Raw genomic sequence first — 21,144 nt, 5'->3', positions numbered from 1 at the left:
TGGTGGAAGGAGGGACAACCTGCACACATGCACATGCACACACAAACACACACACAATAGTAAATATACCATAAAATTAAAAATGGTGAATGAAATTAAAGATGTTCTAAATAAATGGAAAGATACCCTATGTTTATATGCTGGGAAGCAATAGATTGTTTCTAAATTGGATAACATAGTCTATGAAGTCCCAGATGTCTATTTTTGCAGAAATCAACAGGCCAATCTTCAGGTTCCTCTGGAATGCAGGGGACCCAAATAACTGAAATGATTTTGAAAAGCAAAGTTGGAATACTCAAACTTCCTGATTTGGAAACCTAATATAAAATATTGTAATCAAGATAATGTCAGATGATGCTCTGGTGTACAAATTGACTCCTAAATGATTGCAAACCTCTGTGGTCTTTGAGACTCACTCAGTTGCTGTAAATTATTAACACTAACCTACAGAAGTTTTAAGAATTTGTTAATAGTTTAGCTGTTAATAGTTTAGCCTAATTGTTTGGTGGTTACTTCTTGACATGGTCTGCTAAAGGGAAAATTATTTGTCTATGAATTTTGGATCATTTGGTTGTCCTAAGAATTAGATGTCCTGTATGTCTATCTACTCAAAAATATGATTATGGGTCACTTGGCCTTTCCTCTGGTTAGAGTGGCAAGAACAGTCTCTTTTTGCTTTCAGCATTTTAAGCAGATTGGAGCTAATTTGGCTCTTGACCTGCTTAGGTGGGTTGATTTCTTTGAATACTTACTGTTCTGGTTAGCTTTGTTTTGCTGTGATAAAAACATTGACCAAAACCAACTTGGGAAGAAAATGGTTTATTTGGCCTACCATTCATAGTCCATCATCAAGGGAAGCCAAGGCAAGAACTCGGGGCAGGATCCTGGAGCGCAGACCATGGAGGAGTGCTGCTTACTGGCTTGCTCCCCTGGCCTGTGCTCAGCCTGCTTTCTTATACAGTACAGGACCACCTGCCAGGGGTGACGCTTCTCACAGTGGCCTGGGCCCTCCCAGATCATTCAACAATCAAGAAAATGCCCCTCAGACAGGACCACAGGCCAATCCAATGGAGATAATTCCTCAGTTGAGGTTCCTTCTACCCAGGTGTGTCAAGTTGACAACTAAAGCTATCTAGCACAGTTGACTCCTTGTCAACTTGACACACAAACATACTGCTATTAAACCACAACCTTTCCATTTCTTGTCCCCAAGATACAATGTTAGTATTAATATCACAACAAAGAACAGTACAACTTAAGAGGTCCCACAATCCTTTAAAAATTCAAATGTTTTAAAAGTTCAGTCTCAAAACTTTCAACTGTGGGCTCCTGTAAAATCCAAAACAAGTATTATTTTCTTTCAAAAGGGAAGAATTGGGTGCACTTGAACAAAACCAAAATCCATCCAAGTAGCTCAAGGCTGGACATCTGGGATTCACTCACTATCTTCTGGCCGCCACAGGGCTTGGGCAGCTCTGGCTTTGCCATCCACAGCACATACAGGTTGTCTTGTAGGCTCAGCCTGGCTTCACTCCATACCTGCTGCTGCCCTTGGGGGTCATCCCATGGTCCTGGTATCTCCAGTACGCTGGGGTGTCTATTGCAAGTGAGGCTTAATCTTCAACAAGGATCTCTTCTGTCTTTACATGATGCCAAGCCTCAGATCCTTACCATGACCCCTTCATGCCTTCAAAACCAGTACCATGTAAGAGACTCTTACATATAACCAAATCTTGCTTCCAGCTTGAGATAGAATCTTTGGTGCCTTCTGGACCACAGCTTCTGTGTGCTCACCCTGAAGAAATACTTCCCAGGAGATTTCACCTTGATGCTGGCCTCTTGTTACTCACAGCTGATATCAGCATCTGTTGTCCTAGTAAAGCAAAGGTTTTACTTCAGTGGCACTGGCCTCTTGTTAATCATAGCTGATTCTTCAGTCCAGCTGAGCAGAAACCACAGATTCTCAATTCAAAATAATACAAACAGCCCTGATAGTCATTGCTTCCCTTGAAACTTCACAAGCCAGGCCTCTGTTGTCTACACCTCTTTCAACATTATTTTTCAAGTTCCTGCAGAACAGCTCACAAAGCTCTAAACACTCAATGGCTTTTCCAGTCCAAAGCTCCAAAAACTTCCACAGTCTTCCCCAAAACAGCTGGGTCCTGTCTGTCACAGCAATAGACCACTCTCTGTTACCAGTTTTTTGTATTAGTTACTTTTCTGTTACTGTGATAAAACACGATGACCAAGGAAACTTATAAAAGGAAGAGTTTATTTGAGCTTATGGTTCCAGAGGAATCTAGAGTCCATCGTGGTGGGGAGGCATGGTGGCAGGAAGTGACCTGAGCAGGAGCAGAAAGCAGAGGCTCACACCTTGAAGCAGGCACAGGAAACAAAGAGCAACTGGATATTCAGCGAGGTTTAATAACTCTCTTTAAGCCTGCCTCCAGCATGGCCACACCTTCTAAGACATCCCAAACCAGTACTACCAACTGGAGATAAAATGTCTGACTACTTGGAGCTATGGGGGACATTCTCATTCAAACCACCACACTTATGCATCTCATTTAGTCCACATGTCTAAGAGGAGGAGGTATTGTTATTATCTCTTTTTTTTTTTCCCAAGACGTAAAGCCAGATTTAATAGAGAAAATGTGCTGGAGGCACAAGAATAAACATATCTAAACCACCTTCCCTTTTCCTCTCTCCTCAGTAAAATGTAAATTTATTTGGCACTTCTCCAAGGTGAGGAGATGTGTTCTTGGCATTACAGGTCCTCATTTTCATTATTACTACTACTATTATTATTACTCCAATGAGAAAGATACACTATAAGTGAGAGAAGGTGCCTAATTGAACTTTTGATCAGCAAGCCCATCTGAGAAGTGGTAGGTTTGGTAGTCAGCATTCGTGTCTTGGTTTTGTAACAGGTGGATAACAGCATTGCCAAGGCCTTGCTGCTACTTTCCTCTTTCCCTGTTGCTTCCAGTGTAGAATAGTCAATAGCTTTAAGATTTGTTCTTTTTTAATGGGGTAGTAGAGTTTTATGTTATTTTCATTACTATTCATTACTAATTCCTTCATAGTCTTAGGTTGCTCTTAGGGACTTGGAGTATAATTACTTATGCTACTTATATTTGTCTTAACAAATTCCTTTGTAAGCCCTCTCTTCACCCTTTAATGTATTTGACAAAAGGTAATCTAAAAGTTTTTATTTTTAAAACTTTATTTTTTTCACTTCCAGAAAAGAAACTGTGATAAGCCTGATTGATAAGGCCAGTTAAAACAAATATTAATTTTTCTCTTCCATTTTTTGTCAGAGATTCAGTTTCCAAGATATGCTATTTGTAACTCATCATATTAATCCATGCTTTCTTTCTCCAGCCCTTCCTAGGGTCTTGCATATACTAGACAAGTGCTGTGTTCCTAAACTCCAGCCACAACCCCTGATTTAAGTCTATATGTTCTCACATACTAGTGATAGATACAAATTAAGTTTTATGACTTGCCTATGAGTTGGGATCTTAATACCTTTCCCCATATTCCTCATGTAAACTAGGTGGCAAATACCTGCACATTATTTGTATTCGTGAACACCATTAATACAGAGACAAAAGCAAAAGTTAAGGAACAGGAACTTGGAGTGGGAGAGCAGGGTTTTTTATATATGAAACAGTATTTTATAATGCCTTGATTTCCCTCTAACAGACACTTAAATGTGGTTCTTCTTCCCTAGTTATTAGGGAATATGAAGAACAGAGAAAGCATCCAAGAACCTAGATTTGATTATTACAACCATGAAGTTCCTGATATTGACCTCAGTGAATGCGAATTCCCACATGTCATCGAAATTTATGACTTTCCTCAAGAATTCCGTACAGAAGATCTTCTACGGGTTTTCTGCAGTTACCAGTAAGTATTTGAAAGTGGTTATTAGTATTAGGGAAGAAGGTCATCTTCATAAATTTTGAGGGGAAAATTCATTCCTTGCTTTTGTATCCCAGTCCTTTATTTTAGCATTAGGTTTGTTTTCTTGTCCATATCCATCACAGTGTCTTCAGTTTTGGAATTCAGTTGATGTTTTTATTGATGATGATGATGATGATGATGATGTTGATGGATGTGTGTGTGTTCATGGGGTTTTTTGTTTTTTGTTTTTGTTTACTCTTTAAGTTGATCATTTTTCTTGGAATTGTATTCATGGGCATTAAGACCTACAGTGAAAGAAGGGGCCTTCTCCTAAGCCTCTGGGAATTTTCTTCTGCCGGGAGCCGAGAACACTAACCGCTTAGGAATGCTTGATTATTGATTATTGAAGTTTTTCTGGCCACTCAAAAGATGTCAGATGGAGAATGATTTTAAAAATTGTTTGTCACAGATGCTTTAGTACATATAAACGTTGTATTTACTTACCAGTCTTTTAATGTCGTCTCTAGTTGTCCCTCCCTTTAAATTGTTGGTGTTATTGAACAGTTCTTTTTACGTCACCCTCATTCTAACTCATCATTTAATAGTTTTAAATCTTTAACCTAAAACAAACAATTTTAGCATATCTTCAGAATTATCTTGGTGTATATTCCTATGGGCTATTTTTTTTTTCAGTGACTTTTCTTTAGTCTTCCAAAGCATTCAAGTACCTTTTTCATTACTTATTATTGTTGTTGTTGTTGTTGTTATTGTTGTTGTTGTTACCATTATTGGCAGGGTTGCCATGTAGCCCAAGCTGTCCTTGAACTAAAAGTTCCCCTACTACCACCTTTTGAGTCCTGGGGTTTTAAAGATTAGCAACATTCTTTGGTCAGCTGAGTTTTGTAGATATGACAATTCTTCACACTTATAGTCATTCAATTTTGCTTTAAGTTATGTAGTGAAAATTTCAAATCTGTTACAAGTAATCTACAGATTATACTAACTCTTAGTTTGTATGTGGGTGGTGCATGTATAGGAGGAGGTAAAAGAATCATAAATACCTATTATTTCTAATAAGATAAAAAAAATAGGCTACAAGAACAAAGATGATCTAGAAAGTTTTTAAAGAAAAGATGTTCAGGGTCTAGAAAGAAATATCAAGGATTATACTTCAATGTTTCAATCCTGATATTAAAAATTTATCAGATCTACTGTGTAATATTACAAATTTAAACTTAAAATTCAATTTATTTATATCCAGATTGCTAGGATTATAGACATGCTCCACCTCTCCCAACTTTACATTGAATTTGTAAGATTCTATTTCAGAGTATAGCCCCTAATTCTTTCTTCCTTCCTTTCTTTTTTAATTTATTTATTTTTATGTGTATGAGTGTATTGCCTGCATGTGTGTAAGTGCACCTGTGTTGTGTAGTGCCCACAGAGGTCAGAAGAAAGAACTGAATCCTCTGGAACTGGAGTTACAGATGGTTGTTAGCTGCCATGTGGGTGCTGGGAATCAAACCCGGCTCCTCTGCAAGAGCAATCAGTGCTCTTAACCACGGAGCCATCTCTCCAGCTCCCCTAATTCTTTCTTAAAGGGCCAGATAGTGAATATTTTGGGCAGCTTTGTGCTACTACCTTACTAAAACAACCATAGACAATGTGTAGACAAATGAGTATGGCTAAAAAGTTACTTTTATTTATAAAAGTAGTTTTAGTTTTGTTTTGTTTAAGGCTGGCCTTGAACTCTTGATCCTCCTGTCCTAGCCCTCAAAGTGGGTTTTTTTAGGCTTATACCACCTGTGTATTCTCAGTTTATCATCAAAAGAAGAATTTTAGCCAGGCATGGTGGCATACGTCTTAAATCCCAGCACTTGGAGGCAGAGGCAGGCAAATCTCTGAGATGAAGGCCAGCCTGGTCTACATAGCTGGTTCAAGGCCAGCTGTGACTACAGGGATACCCTGTCTCAAATAAAGAATTTTATGGGGCCAGAGAGATGGGTCAGTGGTTAAGAATGCATGCTGTTCTAGCAGAGGTCCTGAATTTGGTTCCTAGCACCTATGTCAGGCAGCTTATAACTACCTGTAACTCCAGCTCCAAGGGATCTGATGCATCTGACTTCCTTCAGTACTTGCACTCACATGCAACATAGCCACACACACACACACAGAGATTCACAATTTAAAAACATAAAGTAAATCTTTAATGCCAAGTATGGTGGTGCATGCTTTTAAAAAAGAATTTGATGTAAAGTGCTAGAATACATAAAATTAGTTAGCAGCTATGATCTTATTTAATCAGTTAGACTAACTGGGAGAGAGCGCTTGAAAGAAAGCAAGAGTGAATGGATCCTAGAAGAGAGTTAATCTCTGTAGTATGTGTTACTGTAAAATTGTAGTGTAGGTCAGTCATTAATTGAATACGGTTTTGTTAAGACCCAGTATTAGGTGCTGTTTATAATAGATCTTTAAAAACAGTTAATAGGTTTAAATCTCAAATTAGAACTACCTTAGATTTCCATTAATAAAATTAGATTGTAATTAATAAAATCAGTGATCATTTTGTTGTTACCCAGAATTTCCTCAAGGAGAATTGTTTTTGTTGTCTTTTTTGAGAGACCATTTCTTCCTTGGCCTTGGAACTCTAAACCCTCTCATCTCCACCTCTTTAGTGCCAGGATTCCAGGCATACTTCCTTACCACATTTAAGGATAGTTAGTTCTTATTGATTATTTGCTTCTCTTTGCTTTATTTCTTCCTAACCTTACCTGTAAGAACATTTTTCTATAAGCTCTAATGCTTTCTCAAAAGGATTTTAAAGGATTGTGAAGTCTCAAGTCTAAAAGGCTTTTAGGCCCCTCCCCATCCATTTCTGTCTTGTCCTATAGCAGAAACTCTTACTTTGGAGCCTTTTCAGTTTTCAGGTTCTGTGGTCACTGTATATCATGGTCAGCTTAAACCTTTAAATTCTCACGAAGTTCTCCAACTCTTCTTCAGAGTTCCCCTTATTTCTTTTCTGTCAAGGAAAAAAAAATTAACATGTTGTTAAAAGGGAAAGGTATTTTAGCTCTTTTTCTTTTATAGTGATTTATGAGTTTTTAAAGGTCATGATGCAAAAACCTGTAATAATGTTTGAGTTGGACACCAGAGACAACTTCATGTTTCATTACCATCCCCATCAGTATTTTAATCTTGCTGGTGAGCATTGCTATCAATAATAAAAATAATGAGCACTGTTCATTTATAAGGTGCCTACTTTATAAGATGGGTGCTCATCATCATGTTCTTGGCCTTGGCATGGATGATCTCATTTCTGTTTTCACAACTCTACAAGAAAGGAATTGTGCCTGTTTTTATAGATGAGCAGACTTAGCCTCAAGAAAGCTTAATTCTACTCAAGGTTTCAAAAATGGCAGAACCTTGAGTTCATTTATGTCTGACCTTGAAACCAGAGCTCTTTCCAGTGAATGTTGAACCCATGAGCAGTTTTAAGCTCCTTGAAAAAATAAAGAGGGTGGAGTCCAAGAGACCCTCAAAACAATACAGGCTATTGCCATTGCACTTGGTTGCTCACCCCAACTTGAGGATAAGACCCTATTGCTGGAGACACCATATACTTTGGTCACACGACTTAGAGAAATCAAACTAGTGCTGAACTAGAAGCCTCCTTCATAGTGGCCAGCTTTTGTAGTGCCACAATGTGCTAGACAGGCTGCCAGGAGAGAAAAGGTCTGACCCAGCTGTGAACCCCACAAGCTATAACAATGACTCCCCTGGCATGATATGTCCATTGGTGCAATAATGGTATGAGTATATTGGGGTGGGGGCAGGGCAACCAACAGCTGTCTGCATTTAAGGCCCACACTACAGAAAGGAACTCATGCCTAGTACTGTAAATCTGGCAGGAAAAAAACCAAAACAAACAAACAAAAAACCCCATGGTTAGAGAGTTCATAGACCTCAGGGGAGAACCTACTACTATCATTTTCTAAATTGATGTAGTATCCAAGTACCTTCTAAATGCTTACACACATCTAGCTCTCACCCCTCATCAGAGAAGCTTTTTATAGTGGGTGGAGGTTAACACAGAGAGCCACAAATGATCAAAGTGCAGAGAATAAGTGGCTTGCAGTGTGCAATGTTCATTCTTCAATGGAACATCAGTACTATACTCTCTTCCTTCAAGGCTCAGGGAACATTGAGGAAAGAGGAGGAACAGAAAGACTTGTAAGAACCGGAGGTTAAGGAGGATTGCTGCAGCACAGTGTTAGGTAGTTGCACTCATGAACTCTCAACAGCTGAGGTTGCCTACATAAGAGCTCTCCAGTCAGTTTGCCAGCATGTATGGGTGGTGATCAGCGAGGCAGTCAATTGCTGCCAAGGAAGAGAAAGCTAATTTTCTTTAGGGTAGGTTTCCATACTACAGTGGATAGACCGATAACCCACATGCATGTGGGCAACACTACTTAGACTCAGTAGGTTTCATGTATACATACATTCATACATTTATATGCGTGTGTGTGTGCGCGCATGCGCACGTGCATGCGTGTTGCCATCCATATGTTCTTTGTGCTCACTGTTAGTTGGCTGTGTTCTAAAATGAAAAGGGTATTTTTCTAGTTTTAAATGTCTGTTCTTTTTGGTTCTTTCTTATCTAGGTTTCTTATGGTGATTTTTTTTTTCCTGAAATTTTCTGACTTTCCCACAGTTTATCATATTTTCCCCCTTACCTTCCTTCTTTAGTAAGGAGTACGCAAGCCTTCATGATTACAGTTGTCTTTTTTCCATTACTTGACTTTTTTGTAAACAACTTGAAAGACCTCTCTCCAGCAGTGAGATAATCTCCCCCAGCATACAGCTTGCTTTTGCATTAAATCCAGGTGACCTTCCCGACTTCTGTATTCTTCTATACCTCCTCTGCTTCCTTTATTCATTTCTTCTTATTTCCTGCTCATAAGAGCATCTCTTGTAAACAGTGCATTAAATTCTTCACCTCCCCAAGGGATTTGTGAGGATTAATTAGTTGACCTATAAAATGGCTGGGACATAAACTATGGCCAGGTAATTATGGTGGTGTTATGGCTTAAACTTCCAGTGGCTTCTCTGCTCCACACTGTTTTATGTCATCATCCCCATTCCACCTGTCTGCTTGTTGAGTATTTTCTCTATTTTATGAAATGCTTTTTAAGACTATTTAAAAGACATTTCATAAAAGTAAATTTTATCTTAAATATAAAAATTGTTTTCTTTTGTTGCAGAAAGAAAGGATTTGATATTAAATGGGTAGATGATACACATGCCCTAGGAGTATTCTCCAGTCCAATTACAGGTATTCATCCAGTGACCCTCATGGATTTCAGTGTTCCTTACTGTTTATTTTCTCCTGCTGCTTGCTCCTATTTCCCTTCTATTCCAGCCAGTTGGTATTTTGTTCAACTAACGTATGCAGTTGAATAAATGCTGGTTTTTGAGGTGTGTTGCTCTGGTGCCCGTGTGTTCTCCTCTCCCTTTTCTCTTTAATCCAGTGGTATTTGGAAAGATAGCCACTTCCTTCCTAGGTTTTTGGCATATATAAATGTTAGGTGTGATAGTGCAAAATCAAACTAAAGATGGAGAGTTAAGACCACAATGGGACTAAATCTTACATTATTTTTTTTTCTTTACACAAAAGAACTTAAAATACTCCTTGAATATGATTGGTCATTTATACACATACCTATTTTGTGCCCCTCAGTCCACATATCCTGAGCTTACTCAGGAATTCACAGAGGTCAGATATGTCAGATTGCTGGTTCCTGTCTGAACCACCTCTAGAGCATGGGTTTGCATGGGCCAAATAAAATATTTTGGGCTTTCTTGGGTAAAAAGCTTCTCTTTACCTAAGTCAGCTCTTGTAGCAAGAAAGCAACCACACGTGGTAAGTTTTATTTACAAACACAGGATTGGCTGGATTTGATATATCTAATCCAGGCAATAGATAATAAAATAATCACCACCAGAACTTACTGTTTACAGATTTTTTTTGTATCTTTTTCTTGCTTGCTATGGAAAAAAAATAGCCAACAAAGCATCTAGGAAGTACTTTATAAGAAATAGAACTTTCCTTTGCGTTTTTCTACTTCATGTCTTCTAATTTTGTTTATTCTTTCTTGCAGCTCGTGATGCTTTGGGTATTAAACATACCATGCTGAAGATCCGCCCCTTGTCACAGGCCACAAGAGCAGCCAAGGCCAAAGCTAAAGCTTATGCTGGTGAGCCCATAATCTCTGCAGTTTTCTTTGTTGCTGGTGAAGTTATTGGTCATTCCAGCAATTTTAAACCATCCAAAGTTCTATAGATACCTTTTTTTTTTTTCTCATGTTAGGAGAAGTATTATGATTTTAAGGACAAAAAGAAACATGCCCTCTGAGCAGCCACTTGAAGAGTGGGAGAAACTAAAAGCAAGCAGTACAGTGACCAGTTTCTGATGGCATTGCTACTTAGTTTACCTCTGTTTCAGCTGTTGATAGTCTTTATAGGAAATTGCGTTAATACAGATAATGAAGTCAAGGTTGTTTGTGTTTTGCTATGTTAATTTCCTCTGATCGTCATCTGTCAGGTTGTATTAATTACTGCTGATGCAGCCCTTGTTAGTCTATTTTCTATGTTAATTACTGAGTTAAGTCATTGGAGCTGGAGTGCTTTCTCTTTCTACTCCTTCTTTCCCAGAGTTCCTCCAACCAGCAAAGGAGAGACCTGAGACGTCAGCAGCATTAGCCAGAAGGCTAGTCATCAGTGCTCTTGGGGTTCGTGGTAAACAGAGCAAAGCTGAACGGGAAGCAGAGCTCAAAAAACTGCAGGAAGCCCGAGGTAAGCTGATGGCAGAGATGTGCTCTGGTCCCCCAAGGGTTCACTATGAGGCGTGTGTTTAAAAAAGGAGAACGGGGCCAGGCATAGTGGTGCACACCTTTAATTCCAGCACTTGGAAGGCAGAGGTAGGTGGATCTCTGTGAGTTCAAGGCCAGCCTGGTCTACATGGTGAGTTCCAGGACAGCTAGGGCTACAGGGAAACCCTGTCTCAAAAAGATAGAGAGAGAGAGAGAGAGAGAGAGAGAGAGAGAATATGAGAATGAAGTCCATTCTATTTTGTTATTTCCTTTTCCAAGAAAGAAGTCTGTCAAGTGTATGGAAATTGTTTTCAAGCCTTCCATTCAGGATAAGTCTCCTTTCCCACTCACCAAGGCATCTGCGTCCATTTTCCTACTGTTATTTTCTAAGAGATAGGCTTGGCCTTCTCACCTCTTTCCTGGCTTTTTCTACAGTTTTTGCTCCAAACGCAGAAAAATTTTTCCTGTGAAGGCTTAATAGTCTCCCGGACTGAAAACTTTATTTGCTCTGCTTTTACTGTGCCATGGTTGCCATGATGGTGCCATGATATAATCAAATGGTTTAGATCTTTGATAGAAGACAAATTAAGGAAGAGCCAGCAGCTAGCATTGGTGGTAGTAACTGTAAGAGGGAGTTTGTCTTTTTAAAGACTGTCCTGAGTGATTCAACTAGAATACATCTAGGTTTACCTGTCTTCTGTTTTCTAGTACCTAAGTGTTGTCAGAAAATATTTCCACAGATCTACAAGTAGGGGTCTTATTACAGTTTGTAGTTAAGGTTAAAATAGATGTCTTTATAGACTGTTGAATTGTATATAAAGACTTGGATAGCCTGACACCGAAGTATTTTTTTTTATCAACCTTCAAGGTTTAGGTTAGGCTCATTGCCTTAACCCAAGATTTCCTAGAATCAGGGAAGACAATTCGGAAAATTCCATTTACCAAAAAGTAACTTTTTTTCCCATTAAACCAATTGAAGTTTCAAACTCCCTGTTTATTGCCAGTTTTACAAGGCCTTTAATACTTCTTGTCCGCTATACTTTGGTGATAGCGGGCAGCTTTAGGACTCTCAGCTGCGCTGGCCAGATAACCAGTGAGAAAGTGCGTCATGGCAGGTGCTAGAGTTTCAAAATTAAACCTAATTTACCTTAATGATTATATTGAGGCATTTCTTTTTTCCTAATGTTCATTCAAAGGGCTCTTATAGACTAGAAAAAGGAACGGATTCCTCTGGTTTTTATAGATGGTAGTGACAACTAGATTAAAGAAGAATGTTTAGTATTCTTAACTCTTTGTTGATTGATTATCTCTGAAGAAAATGACTTTTGGGTGGTAACTACAGTTACTTCAAAGATGAATAGAAAGAGCTTGGTATGTAGCTTAGTTGTAGAATGTTTGCTTGGCATGCCCAAGGCCCTGAGTTTGATCCCCTGCAGTGAACAAAAAAGTAGGAGGGCTAGTATAGGATAATAACAGTGATTTCTAATGTAGATTCCTTTTGCAATATACCATGCCTCCCCTATGTTTAATATCTCCCCCTGTGTCTACAGATGTTGGAGCCATGTTTTGCATGGACCGTAGCATCTGAGTATTCCCTCGAGTTTGTGGCAGGCTTATCGGCATGGAGCTTCACTTGAAGTGTTCGCTTTAAATGCCTTGCTATTCAGAGAACATCTCCATGAGGTGGTTAAAAACTGAGTAGGAACCCATTGCTTTTGTTTGATTCTTTTTTGTTGTTGTTGTTGTTGTTTTGTTTTGTTTTTTTTTTTTGAGATAGAGTTTCATTCTCTATTTCTGGCTGACCTGGAACTTACTTTATAGCTCAGGCTGCCCTTGAACTTTGGGCAGTCCTACCTGTTTCTGGAATGCTGGGATTATAGATGCAAGTTCCCATGCTGGCCTCTCTGTTGTTTTTTAAAGAAGACTATTTATTTGAGGTGATATCCTCACTATTGCCTGTGGTGAACTTGAACTTGCAATTCTCCTGCCTCAATTTCTCAGCTTCCTTGGTAACTGGGACTCCAGAGCCTTTTGTTTGTGAATAGAGGCCAACTGGGATATGTTCTTTCCTATTGGTGTGCAGATTACAGAAGACCCTCTTATTATACTTCATAGCTCTTCTATTCTTTGTGAGAAAATGAAACTGGAGAATTTCTTCCTGGCATTTTTTGTATTTGAGCATTTTCATGTAGTTGTGTGGCACCCAGGCTTCTCACTTAAATTTGTTCTTTTCTGTTGAAATTTAAAGTTTTAAGTTCATATAAGCAGGGTGTGTGTGTGTGTGTGTGTGTGTGTGTGTGCGTGTGCGCACGTGCACACATGCACATGTATGTGTGTATGTATGTATGTTCCAAATGGGATTAGTACAACATATACAAGTACAGATATGTGTGTCCACATCTTAGCTCTGGTTACGTGACCTTTCTCATCTATAAAATGGAAATCAGATGAGCTGATTTGTGAAAGATAGTTGGTCGTCTTCAAAAGCCATGGGAATGTGTGCTCCCATTTGAATAGAACTGAAAAAGTACATCTACTGTTGGCTGCTGCTGTTCTTATTAGCAGTAGAAGTAGTATCATATGTAGTGAAACCAGCATACATTTTGGTGTGTGTGTGTGTGTTTTTTTTTTAACGTTATTTTGAAATTTCTGTGAATAGACTGTCCAGGTTTTATTTGGCATTCACTGAGCACCCACCCAATGCAAAGCAGTTAACTTCCCTGCTCAGGAGAGTCAGAGAGAAGACACAAGCCTTTGTTCCTCTACTTAAGACTTAGTCCAGTGGATTATCTGCATTAAGTAAAGCACAAAATAGGGAACTGCTCTTAGATATTTTAAGCAATTGCTTTTCCTGTGTGTGTGGTATTGGCATTGGACCCAGAGCTAGTGTGTGTGGTATTGGCATTGGACCCAGAGCTAGTGCTGGGGAAGCACTCTGTCACTGAGCTACACCCTCAGTTTCTCCTCTCTTTCTGTCCTTCTGAAGATTTTAATATAAAAGTGACAAAGCTTTTGTTGATGAAAAGGACTGGAAGGAAACTCCCCAGCAGTTAGTTTTGATGGTATTGTGTCTTGATAATGTGATAGCCCAGAAAAGTTAAGTAACTGGTCTTAGGTTGCCCACCAGGAAAGTGAGAGGAAGGATTTGGATGAAGGCCTCTCTAGTTAAAACTCGTACTTTCTCTATTATACTATGATTCCTTTTGAAGGATTTTTGGGACAATTGATATTTTTTTCCCAGAAAAAATGACCTCTGTAAAGTCTCCAGAGAATGTAATACAACAAGCTTCCTTTTAGGAAGCTTTTTCTGTCAGAAAAATTTCCTTTTAGCAGCTTTTACTGTCAGAAAAATTTCCCTTTAGTGTGACCTGAATCTGCATGGTAGTGTAAACCAATTTTGCCTCTTTTTCCATAGTTAGAAATATAGACTATCTGGACCTCATGCTATACTAACAACTTTTAACTATAAAGACCAGTTGGGTGTAGTGGCACATGCCTTTAATCCCAGCACACTAGAGGCAGAGGCAGGAGGATCTTTGTGAGATTGAGGCTATCTAGGACTACAGGGAGACTGTCTCAAAAAGACCAAGGGCAGGTCATTAAGGAATGAGGAAATCTGGGCTATAATAGAGATTTTGTCATTAACTAATTGTGTGGCTCTGCACAAGTCAGTTATTAACTATCTGTGCCTCACATTCCAACAAGTTAAAAAAAAAAAGTGCTTGCCATACCTAACCAAGGAAAAATTTTTTGAGCACAAAGTAATTTAAAATGTAAAATGTTGAGAAAGTGCTTTACAATTCAGTGCTATTTTTTCTGTAACTATTGAGAATTTAGTGTTTTGTATTACAATAATGTGACATGAGCCAGTAAGTAATAATTTACATTATGTACTACTGCTGTCATCCATTACACATGACACATTGCAGAGCAATCATGATATTCATTCTTGGTAAGTATTGCCATGACCATTGACAGCTGAATTAGCACGGGAATTAAAGTCTCTACACTATTCTGTTATAGGTCCATTCATAATTCTGTATAATAATATAGCCCTTCTTTGAGTTACATGAAGAATGCTCTTGACGCCATAGTACTTAAGATACAAAAAGACACATGCTCCTTGTCTAAATATGTAAACCACATCCCTTCTTTAGTTTTTCTTCTTAAATCTTTTGATTTTTACCTGAACTTTATCCGAGTTCACCGTAGTTTTTTTTTTTTCCCTTAAACCCAAAGTTGAGTGCTACATATGAAATACACCTAACCTAATGAGTTTGTAATTTGTAATTTTGAGTTTTCTTGGTAGAATTTTTCTATCTTACTTGAATTTTTCGGTCTTTGTAATAGGAGGGCTGTCCCTATTCCTTAAAGGAGGTTCACAGATTAAAGCTCTTTGTAAAAGAATTGAGGAAAAGGAAGTACCCAAATCATTTTAAGCAAATCACATTGTATAGAGGAAAAAACCTTTAGTACATAGTTCTTGAACATGAAAAGTCTCTTTGGTCCAGGAGAGTGCATAACAGATCAGAGCTATGCTTGGAGGGGGAACTGAAAGCATAGGTCATCTTTGAGTGCCTTGTATTTGACTTAATCCGGTGTTTTCAACCAGAGATTCACACTGACTGATAAAACCACATTATTAAAGAACTGACCTCAGGAAGACATAAAAATTTTCCATGTTCCACTTTTCCAAACATTTGATTTCTACCTAAAATTAGAAATGGTATCATTGCTTCTCAGAATAAACTGCTCTCATTTTCAAAGTCTGCTGTAATTTTATTTTGTAATTTATTTCCTTTTTACTCTGAGGGGTAGATGATTAATTGGCTGGTTCTAAAAGATCAGCTTTTGGTTCACAGGCCTAAAAAACTAAGGAAATAAACAATCTGATCATGTAGTTTGATTAATTAAATCACTAGAAACTTAGAATCGTCTCTATATAATACTTGGTCTACTGTGGCAAAACAGGTCTGCCCATGATGCTGCCTTTTGGAAATCTCCGTAGACAGCTTGTTATTCTGTAATGCTGTGTTACTGCCCTACGATCTAGGCCTTCAGGTTATTTTCTTTGTTTTTTGTTTTCGTTTTCTTCCCCTGTTATCTGAAGTTACCTTTGTTTCTAACCACGTTTTTAATGTGGTATTTTTCTGAGATATAATATTTACCTATTTTGTCTTTTTTCATTGGTCGTTAATAAACTTACTTTCCAGAGACAAAAATGTCAGCACCAGGACTAACTGACCAGTTCAAGTATTGCTAAAATAAATACCATGAGGCACCTTGGGCTTAATACACTAATAATCATTTTCTCCAGTTAAATGCCCCCTGATGAGATCTGGATTATATTTTTCCAGTGTACTGATGATTATATAAATACTCGACAAACTTTATCTAAAACCTTGCAAAAAATTAAGAGGTTGCTTAGACTACTTCTCCTTCATCTGTCAGATCTGTCATACCATAAAAGAAGGCAATTAAATTAGTTTGACCAGACTTGTTCTTCACAAAGCTTGCTGATTATTACTCTGTAGGTGGCTGCAAGTGGATTTTGTGATCATTTTTTTAAGTATCTAAGTAAATTTTTGAAAGTCTTTAATTTGCAGTCCTTTTCTTTCCTTCTTTATGTATAAATTTCTTTCTCTCTCTATAAAAGGCGTGACACCAAGCTGGCCAGTCTTTAACACTTTCCATTCTCTCAGCGAGAAATGGCAGCTGACTGCCTCACAATTTCAGTCTGCTCGTTCAGTAGGCATTTCTGTCCACCTATTTTTTTATACTGCTGCAGGAAAATCTTCAGAGCCAGTTTATGTAAATGTTTTAGGTTAATAATTTCCTGCTAATGTGCTGCTGCTTTCTTTTCCCTTAGTTCCTTGCCCTTAAAGCTGTTGTGGGCTTTCTGTTTACTCAGTTTACTCTTTTGTTAGAGGTCAAGTTAATAGGAGCCTTTTAATGCAGTCTATCAGTGATTACCTGCTTGCTTTTCTCTCTGATAAAGAGACATGATTCTTTTGGTCAGTGCATTTCTTTACATGCTTTCCCTTTTTTCTCTTTAATATTTTCTGATGTCAATATAAAGACCTGGGTTCCAGCTTCAGTTCTTCACTGATTATTAAGTTCTCCAAGCTTCCATTTCCCATCTTAAAAATGGAGAAATTACTTTTAAGTCCCATTTGACCCATATTTCTCTGTGCTATTCATGATCAGTGTTTTGTTTGCCTCATGTTTTCACTATTTTTTTGTGCTTCTCCATTTGTTTTCCTATTTTTCATACTTTACCACCACAGTTTCCTTACATTTACATACATTTGGTAATATAGAGTTCTAGTTTTTTATTAGAAAATGTTAACATTGGGGCTAGAGAGGTGGGTCAGTGGTTAAGAGCACTGACTGCTTTTGTAGAGGACCTGGGTTCAATTCCCAGCACCCACATGGTGGCTAAAACCCATCCTTAACTCCAGTTCCAGGGGAATCCAATACTCTCTTCTGACTTCTGTGGGCATTGCATGACACAGGTACATTTACCTATATATTATATATGAAAATGTTAACACTAGACATATTTCAGAATTTGGGAACATATTTCCAGAAATTACAAAGGTGGCATAGTATCTATAATGTATGTCTTGTAACATCAAAATCAAGCACATTAACATTGATGTTTCTTCAGCAATTCATAACCAGTTTTTCATTTCATACAAGGCTGCTTTGCAACTAAATCTACTCCTTACTATACAGACGGTATATAGACTAAACAGCCTCTTGTCTTTTCAGGTTAGATTTGCCACCATCAGTGAATTTTGGCCCAAACTTTAAAAGATTTTAGACTTGTCAGTTATGGGTCAATCATTTTTTCTGTTGTTCATGGCTAATCTTATCTTACAATTATCCACGTCACCTTTCTGATGTGTTTCCTATTTTACTGAAGTTTTGAGTTCTAATAACTCATTTTCCTTATTTCTTTGCTTTTCCTTGGAATTTATAACCAGTTTTTTTACTCATTTCACTCCAAGCTGCTTTGTATCCAAATCTACTTCTAACTTTTCTCTTTTTAAGATTCAAAACCATACTATTTTCTAAGAAATGCTGGAATCCATCTGGGTAAGTCAGTTGTCTTTGGCATTGCTTCCTGGAGAATATCAGCCAGTCTAAGCATGCCTGCACCATTCCATGGCATAGTGGTAATCAGCTTTCACTTTTCAATTTGCTGATCTTTTTTTTTTTTTGCCTTTTGTAACTTTGCTGCTATATTCAGATAATACCACAAGATGGTGCCCAAATAGCAAGGAATTTCTCACATTTTCAAATGCTGGTCAGTCCTGACCAACTTCCTTCCCCTTAAAGTACAGTCAGGTATAGTTCAGGATTTTTGTAAGCAATTCTGTTATTTGTAAAGATAGGTTGATATAGCACCTGTTAACTCTCAAGGCACCTTGATTTCTATAATCCACCTTGTTCATGACTTAGAAAGTCTTTAATGGACTAATAGACTTAGAACCTGCATTTTATGGTATTGAAATGAATGACTAACCAAGAAATTAGAACTGATATTATGGCACATAAGGAAGTGTTTGGATGGTGTAGTTGTGTGAAGCTTGCTAAGTCACTCAGACTGGTCTGGAACTCCTGCACTCAAGTGATCCTCCTGCTTCATTCAGCCTTTCCAGAGACTTAAAGCATGTACCACTGCTCTTAGCTAGTATCTTCTCAGATCTTTATGAAAACTGTGTCTTTATGAAAGTAGAAAACCAGTTTTTTATATTAACAAATAAAGATGGATTACCTGGATTTCTACTTTGCGGGGGTGGAGGGTGGAAAATAGTTTTTGTTTTTCCTCTATTATATATGGTAATTTTTCCTTATTGGAGTAGTGTATTCCAGAAGATTTCTGGCTTCTGGAAGTGCTCTGCAAAATACTGATAGTAGTTTGCCTCTGAATGTCTTTTGACTAAGGTTATAGTGGGCACTAATGAGTGAAGCCTACTGGCCACTCTTGTCATTTGAGCAGTTTGGGAGAAGAATATTAACATATTCTTGGATCCCTATTGAAACGTTTATAAAGATAAGTACACAGGGAATATTGGGCAGTTATTTTAAAGTATTGAACATAGCTGAAAAGTAGAATTAGATCTGGGTCCTGCTAGGTTCTGACTATTCATATACTTTCTGTTTTTTCCAGATCTTTATTTTTATTATTTAAAAATCCTATAGTGGTGGCTCTGGGGGTGTAGCTCAGTGGGACAGTGTATGTTTAACATGTGTGAAGCCCTGGGTCTTGTCAGCATCACAAGAAAAGGGAACAAAACGGTAAGGGTGGGGGCAGGAGACTTGTAGTAGTATTGATTCCACTTCCAAAGCACTTGGAAAGTTTAAATTATCAACCCCTAGAATTTTGTGAAAGGTGACCAGGAAATCCACCTGTCTCATGGATAAAGTTTGTCTTGTGATTTGGATTAAAGGAACCTTACTGGCTGTGTGAAATAAACAATCATGTGATTAACACTGCTCTTTATTTACAGAGAGAAAACGGTTGGAAGCCAAGCAACGGGAAGACATCTGGGAAGGTAGAGGCCAGTCTGCAGTTTGAACATCACTTAATGAAAGGAATGATTCCATGAATTAGGAAATGTTTCCACTCTTCATACAAGAAGAACCTTCCAGAGTTGTGCACATGCAGATGAGCATGTTAAAGAAGAAGTGAACATGGCAAAGACTGGCAGAGTATAGGGAGGAGACAGACTCCTATCCTCACTCCTAAGTACAGGTCTTCAGAATTGTCCTACTGTGATGGATATAAAAAAAGAGAGTCACCATGTGGGAAGAAACAGGGAAGAACTGGCTTCCAAGAGTATTCTGGATACAACAGGTCACATTAGTGTGGGTCACACTTCTAAGCAGTCTAAAGCAAATACCAGACAACAGAGGACTCAAGCCTGCAGTGATAGGAGTTGAAGGCCTTTAGCAGCAGGTTACTCCTTAGTACCTCACAAGTGGACAGCAGAGGAGGATGGGTAGGAATCAGTCCACACAGAGACAGCACACAGAGACAGAATAGCGTCTGCTGTACTTGGCATACACGGAATCTACATTACTGGTTCCAGAACTCCAAAGCTGGGGGACAGCAGATGTGGGTATTTGGACTCCTGAGTTTGTACTAAGCTTGATGCCTGGGGCTGCTCCAGCTGCACAGCAGCCGGGTCGGGGGGAGCTGCCACTTTCATTCCTCTTAGTAAGCCAATCCTGGGGAGCTGTGTGCCAGCTCTAATTCAGGCAGTAGTATGTTGTGAGAGGGAGACATTAAAGCCTATTTTGTGATATAAGTCATTCTGGTGTTTATAAGTTTTGTTTGTCTCCCTACCCCACAAAATCCAGATCAGCTCTGTTACCTTCATGCTTATGATGCCATACTTGGTTTAAATGGATTTGTTGCTTTTATCAAATCTCAGTAAGTATACTCCAGAGTATACTCCAAAGTAGCCATCTTAGGATTGCTGTGGTGGCGCCCCTTGCCATGGCTATGTATCCTCATGCCAACATTTGCTTTTTTCCTTCTCTTTCAAATCTGACACCCTGCAGAAAACATCTGGCACACAGCATGTTCTTGGTATCAGCTTGTGCCAGAGACACTTGGCAAGCAGCACCAGACCATCTATTACATGATAAGCTGCCCGGATGAAATAAACACCTCTAGGCAGTGAGAGGTTTCTCAGAGGACATGGACAGGTCAGAGCCACCAACCTGGGCTTTTTCTGTCTCAAGTCTGCATTCTTAGTGGTTTTGGAAAGTAGTTTGGCACTGAAGAAATGGTAGTGCTAGTCTTCAAGGTTGCTGAAGTGGCAGGAAATGTATCTTATGTTTTCAACTAGGGCAGAAGCCTCTTCTTTCTTAAGTGATTTAATGCTCATGACAACGATGGATTATTACTAGTTTTGTCTAGAAAATGGTGGAATGGGGGCTCTTCAAATATTCCTCAAATGACTCTGGCCTTGGGTCTTAGTCCTGTCCTGCTATTAGTGCAGTCTTGCTTAGCATAATTTCATTCCAGTTTGGTTTTTCCAATGTGCCCTAACTAATGCCACCATGCCGTATTTGGAGATTAAGTAAGTTGTTTCTTGACCCTCTGTCTACTTCCACTTTGTCTTTGGCTTGTACCTTTAGGGTTTGAGTTCTGTCTTCACAGAAGAGACTTTTTAAAATATAAGTAGGTCTGTTTGAACAGTGTGTGCTTTCAAAGAAAATGTAGGAAATTACAGCGTGGCTTTATATTGGATGATAGACTTCTACGGCACATCTTTGCTGTTTTGATTGGTCCTAGATCTCAAACTAGGGCCTCATGTGTGCTGGACAGTACTCTACCACTGAGCTG

The 21,144-nt window shown here is 38.6% G+C and overlaps 1 protein-coding gene across 2 annotated transcripts in view; it reads left to right on the top strand.

The window, feature by feature from the left end:
- The window catches only part of R3hcc1l (R3H domain and coiled-coil containing 1 like), a 92,703-nt gene extending 72,601 nt beyond the window's left edge, over positions 1 to 20,102 (top strand). For both annotated transcript variants that reach the window (XM_008831959.3, XM_017797855.2), the window contains exons 3-7: positions 3,737 to 3,912; positions 9,171 to 9,241; positions 10,068 to 10,163; positions 10,621 to 10,761; positions 19,298 to 20,102. In XM_008831959.3, the coding sequence (XP_008830181.1) occupies positions 3,737 to 3,912; positions 9,171 to 9,241; positions 10,068 to 10,163; positions 10,621 to 10,761; positions 19,298 to 19,365 (552 nt within the window). In that variant the 3' untranslated portion in view covers positions 19,366 to 20,102. The remainder of the gene's footprint in view (positions 1 to 3,736; positions 3,913 to 9,170; positions 9,242 to 10,067; positions 10,164 to 10,620; positions 10,762 to 19,297) is intronic.
- The last annotated feature ends 1,042 nt before the right edge of the window (positions 20,103 to 21,144 follow it).

The sequence above is a fragment of the Nannospalax galili genome, unplaced genomic scaffold (genome assembly GCF_000622305.1).
Source record: "Nannospalax galili isolate Female #2095 unplaced genomic scaffold, S.galili_v1.0 scaffold875, whole genome shotgun sequence".
Classification (NCBI taxonomy): Eukaryota; Metazoa; Chordata; class Mammalia; order Rodentia; family Spalacidae; genus Nannospalax; species Nannospalax galili.
This window is presented reverse-complemented; position numbering and strand designations above follow the sequence as displayed.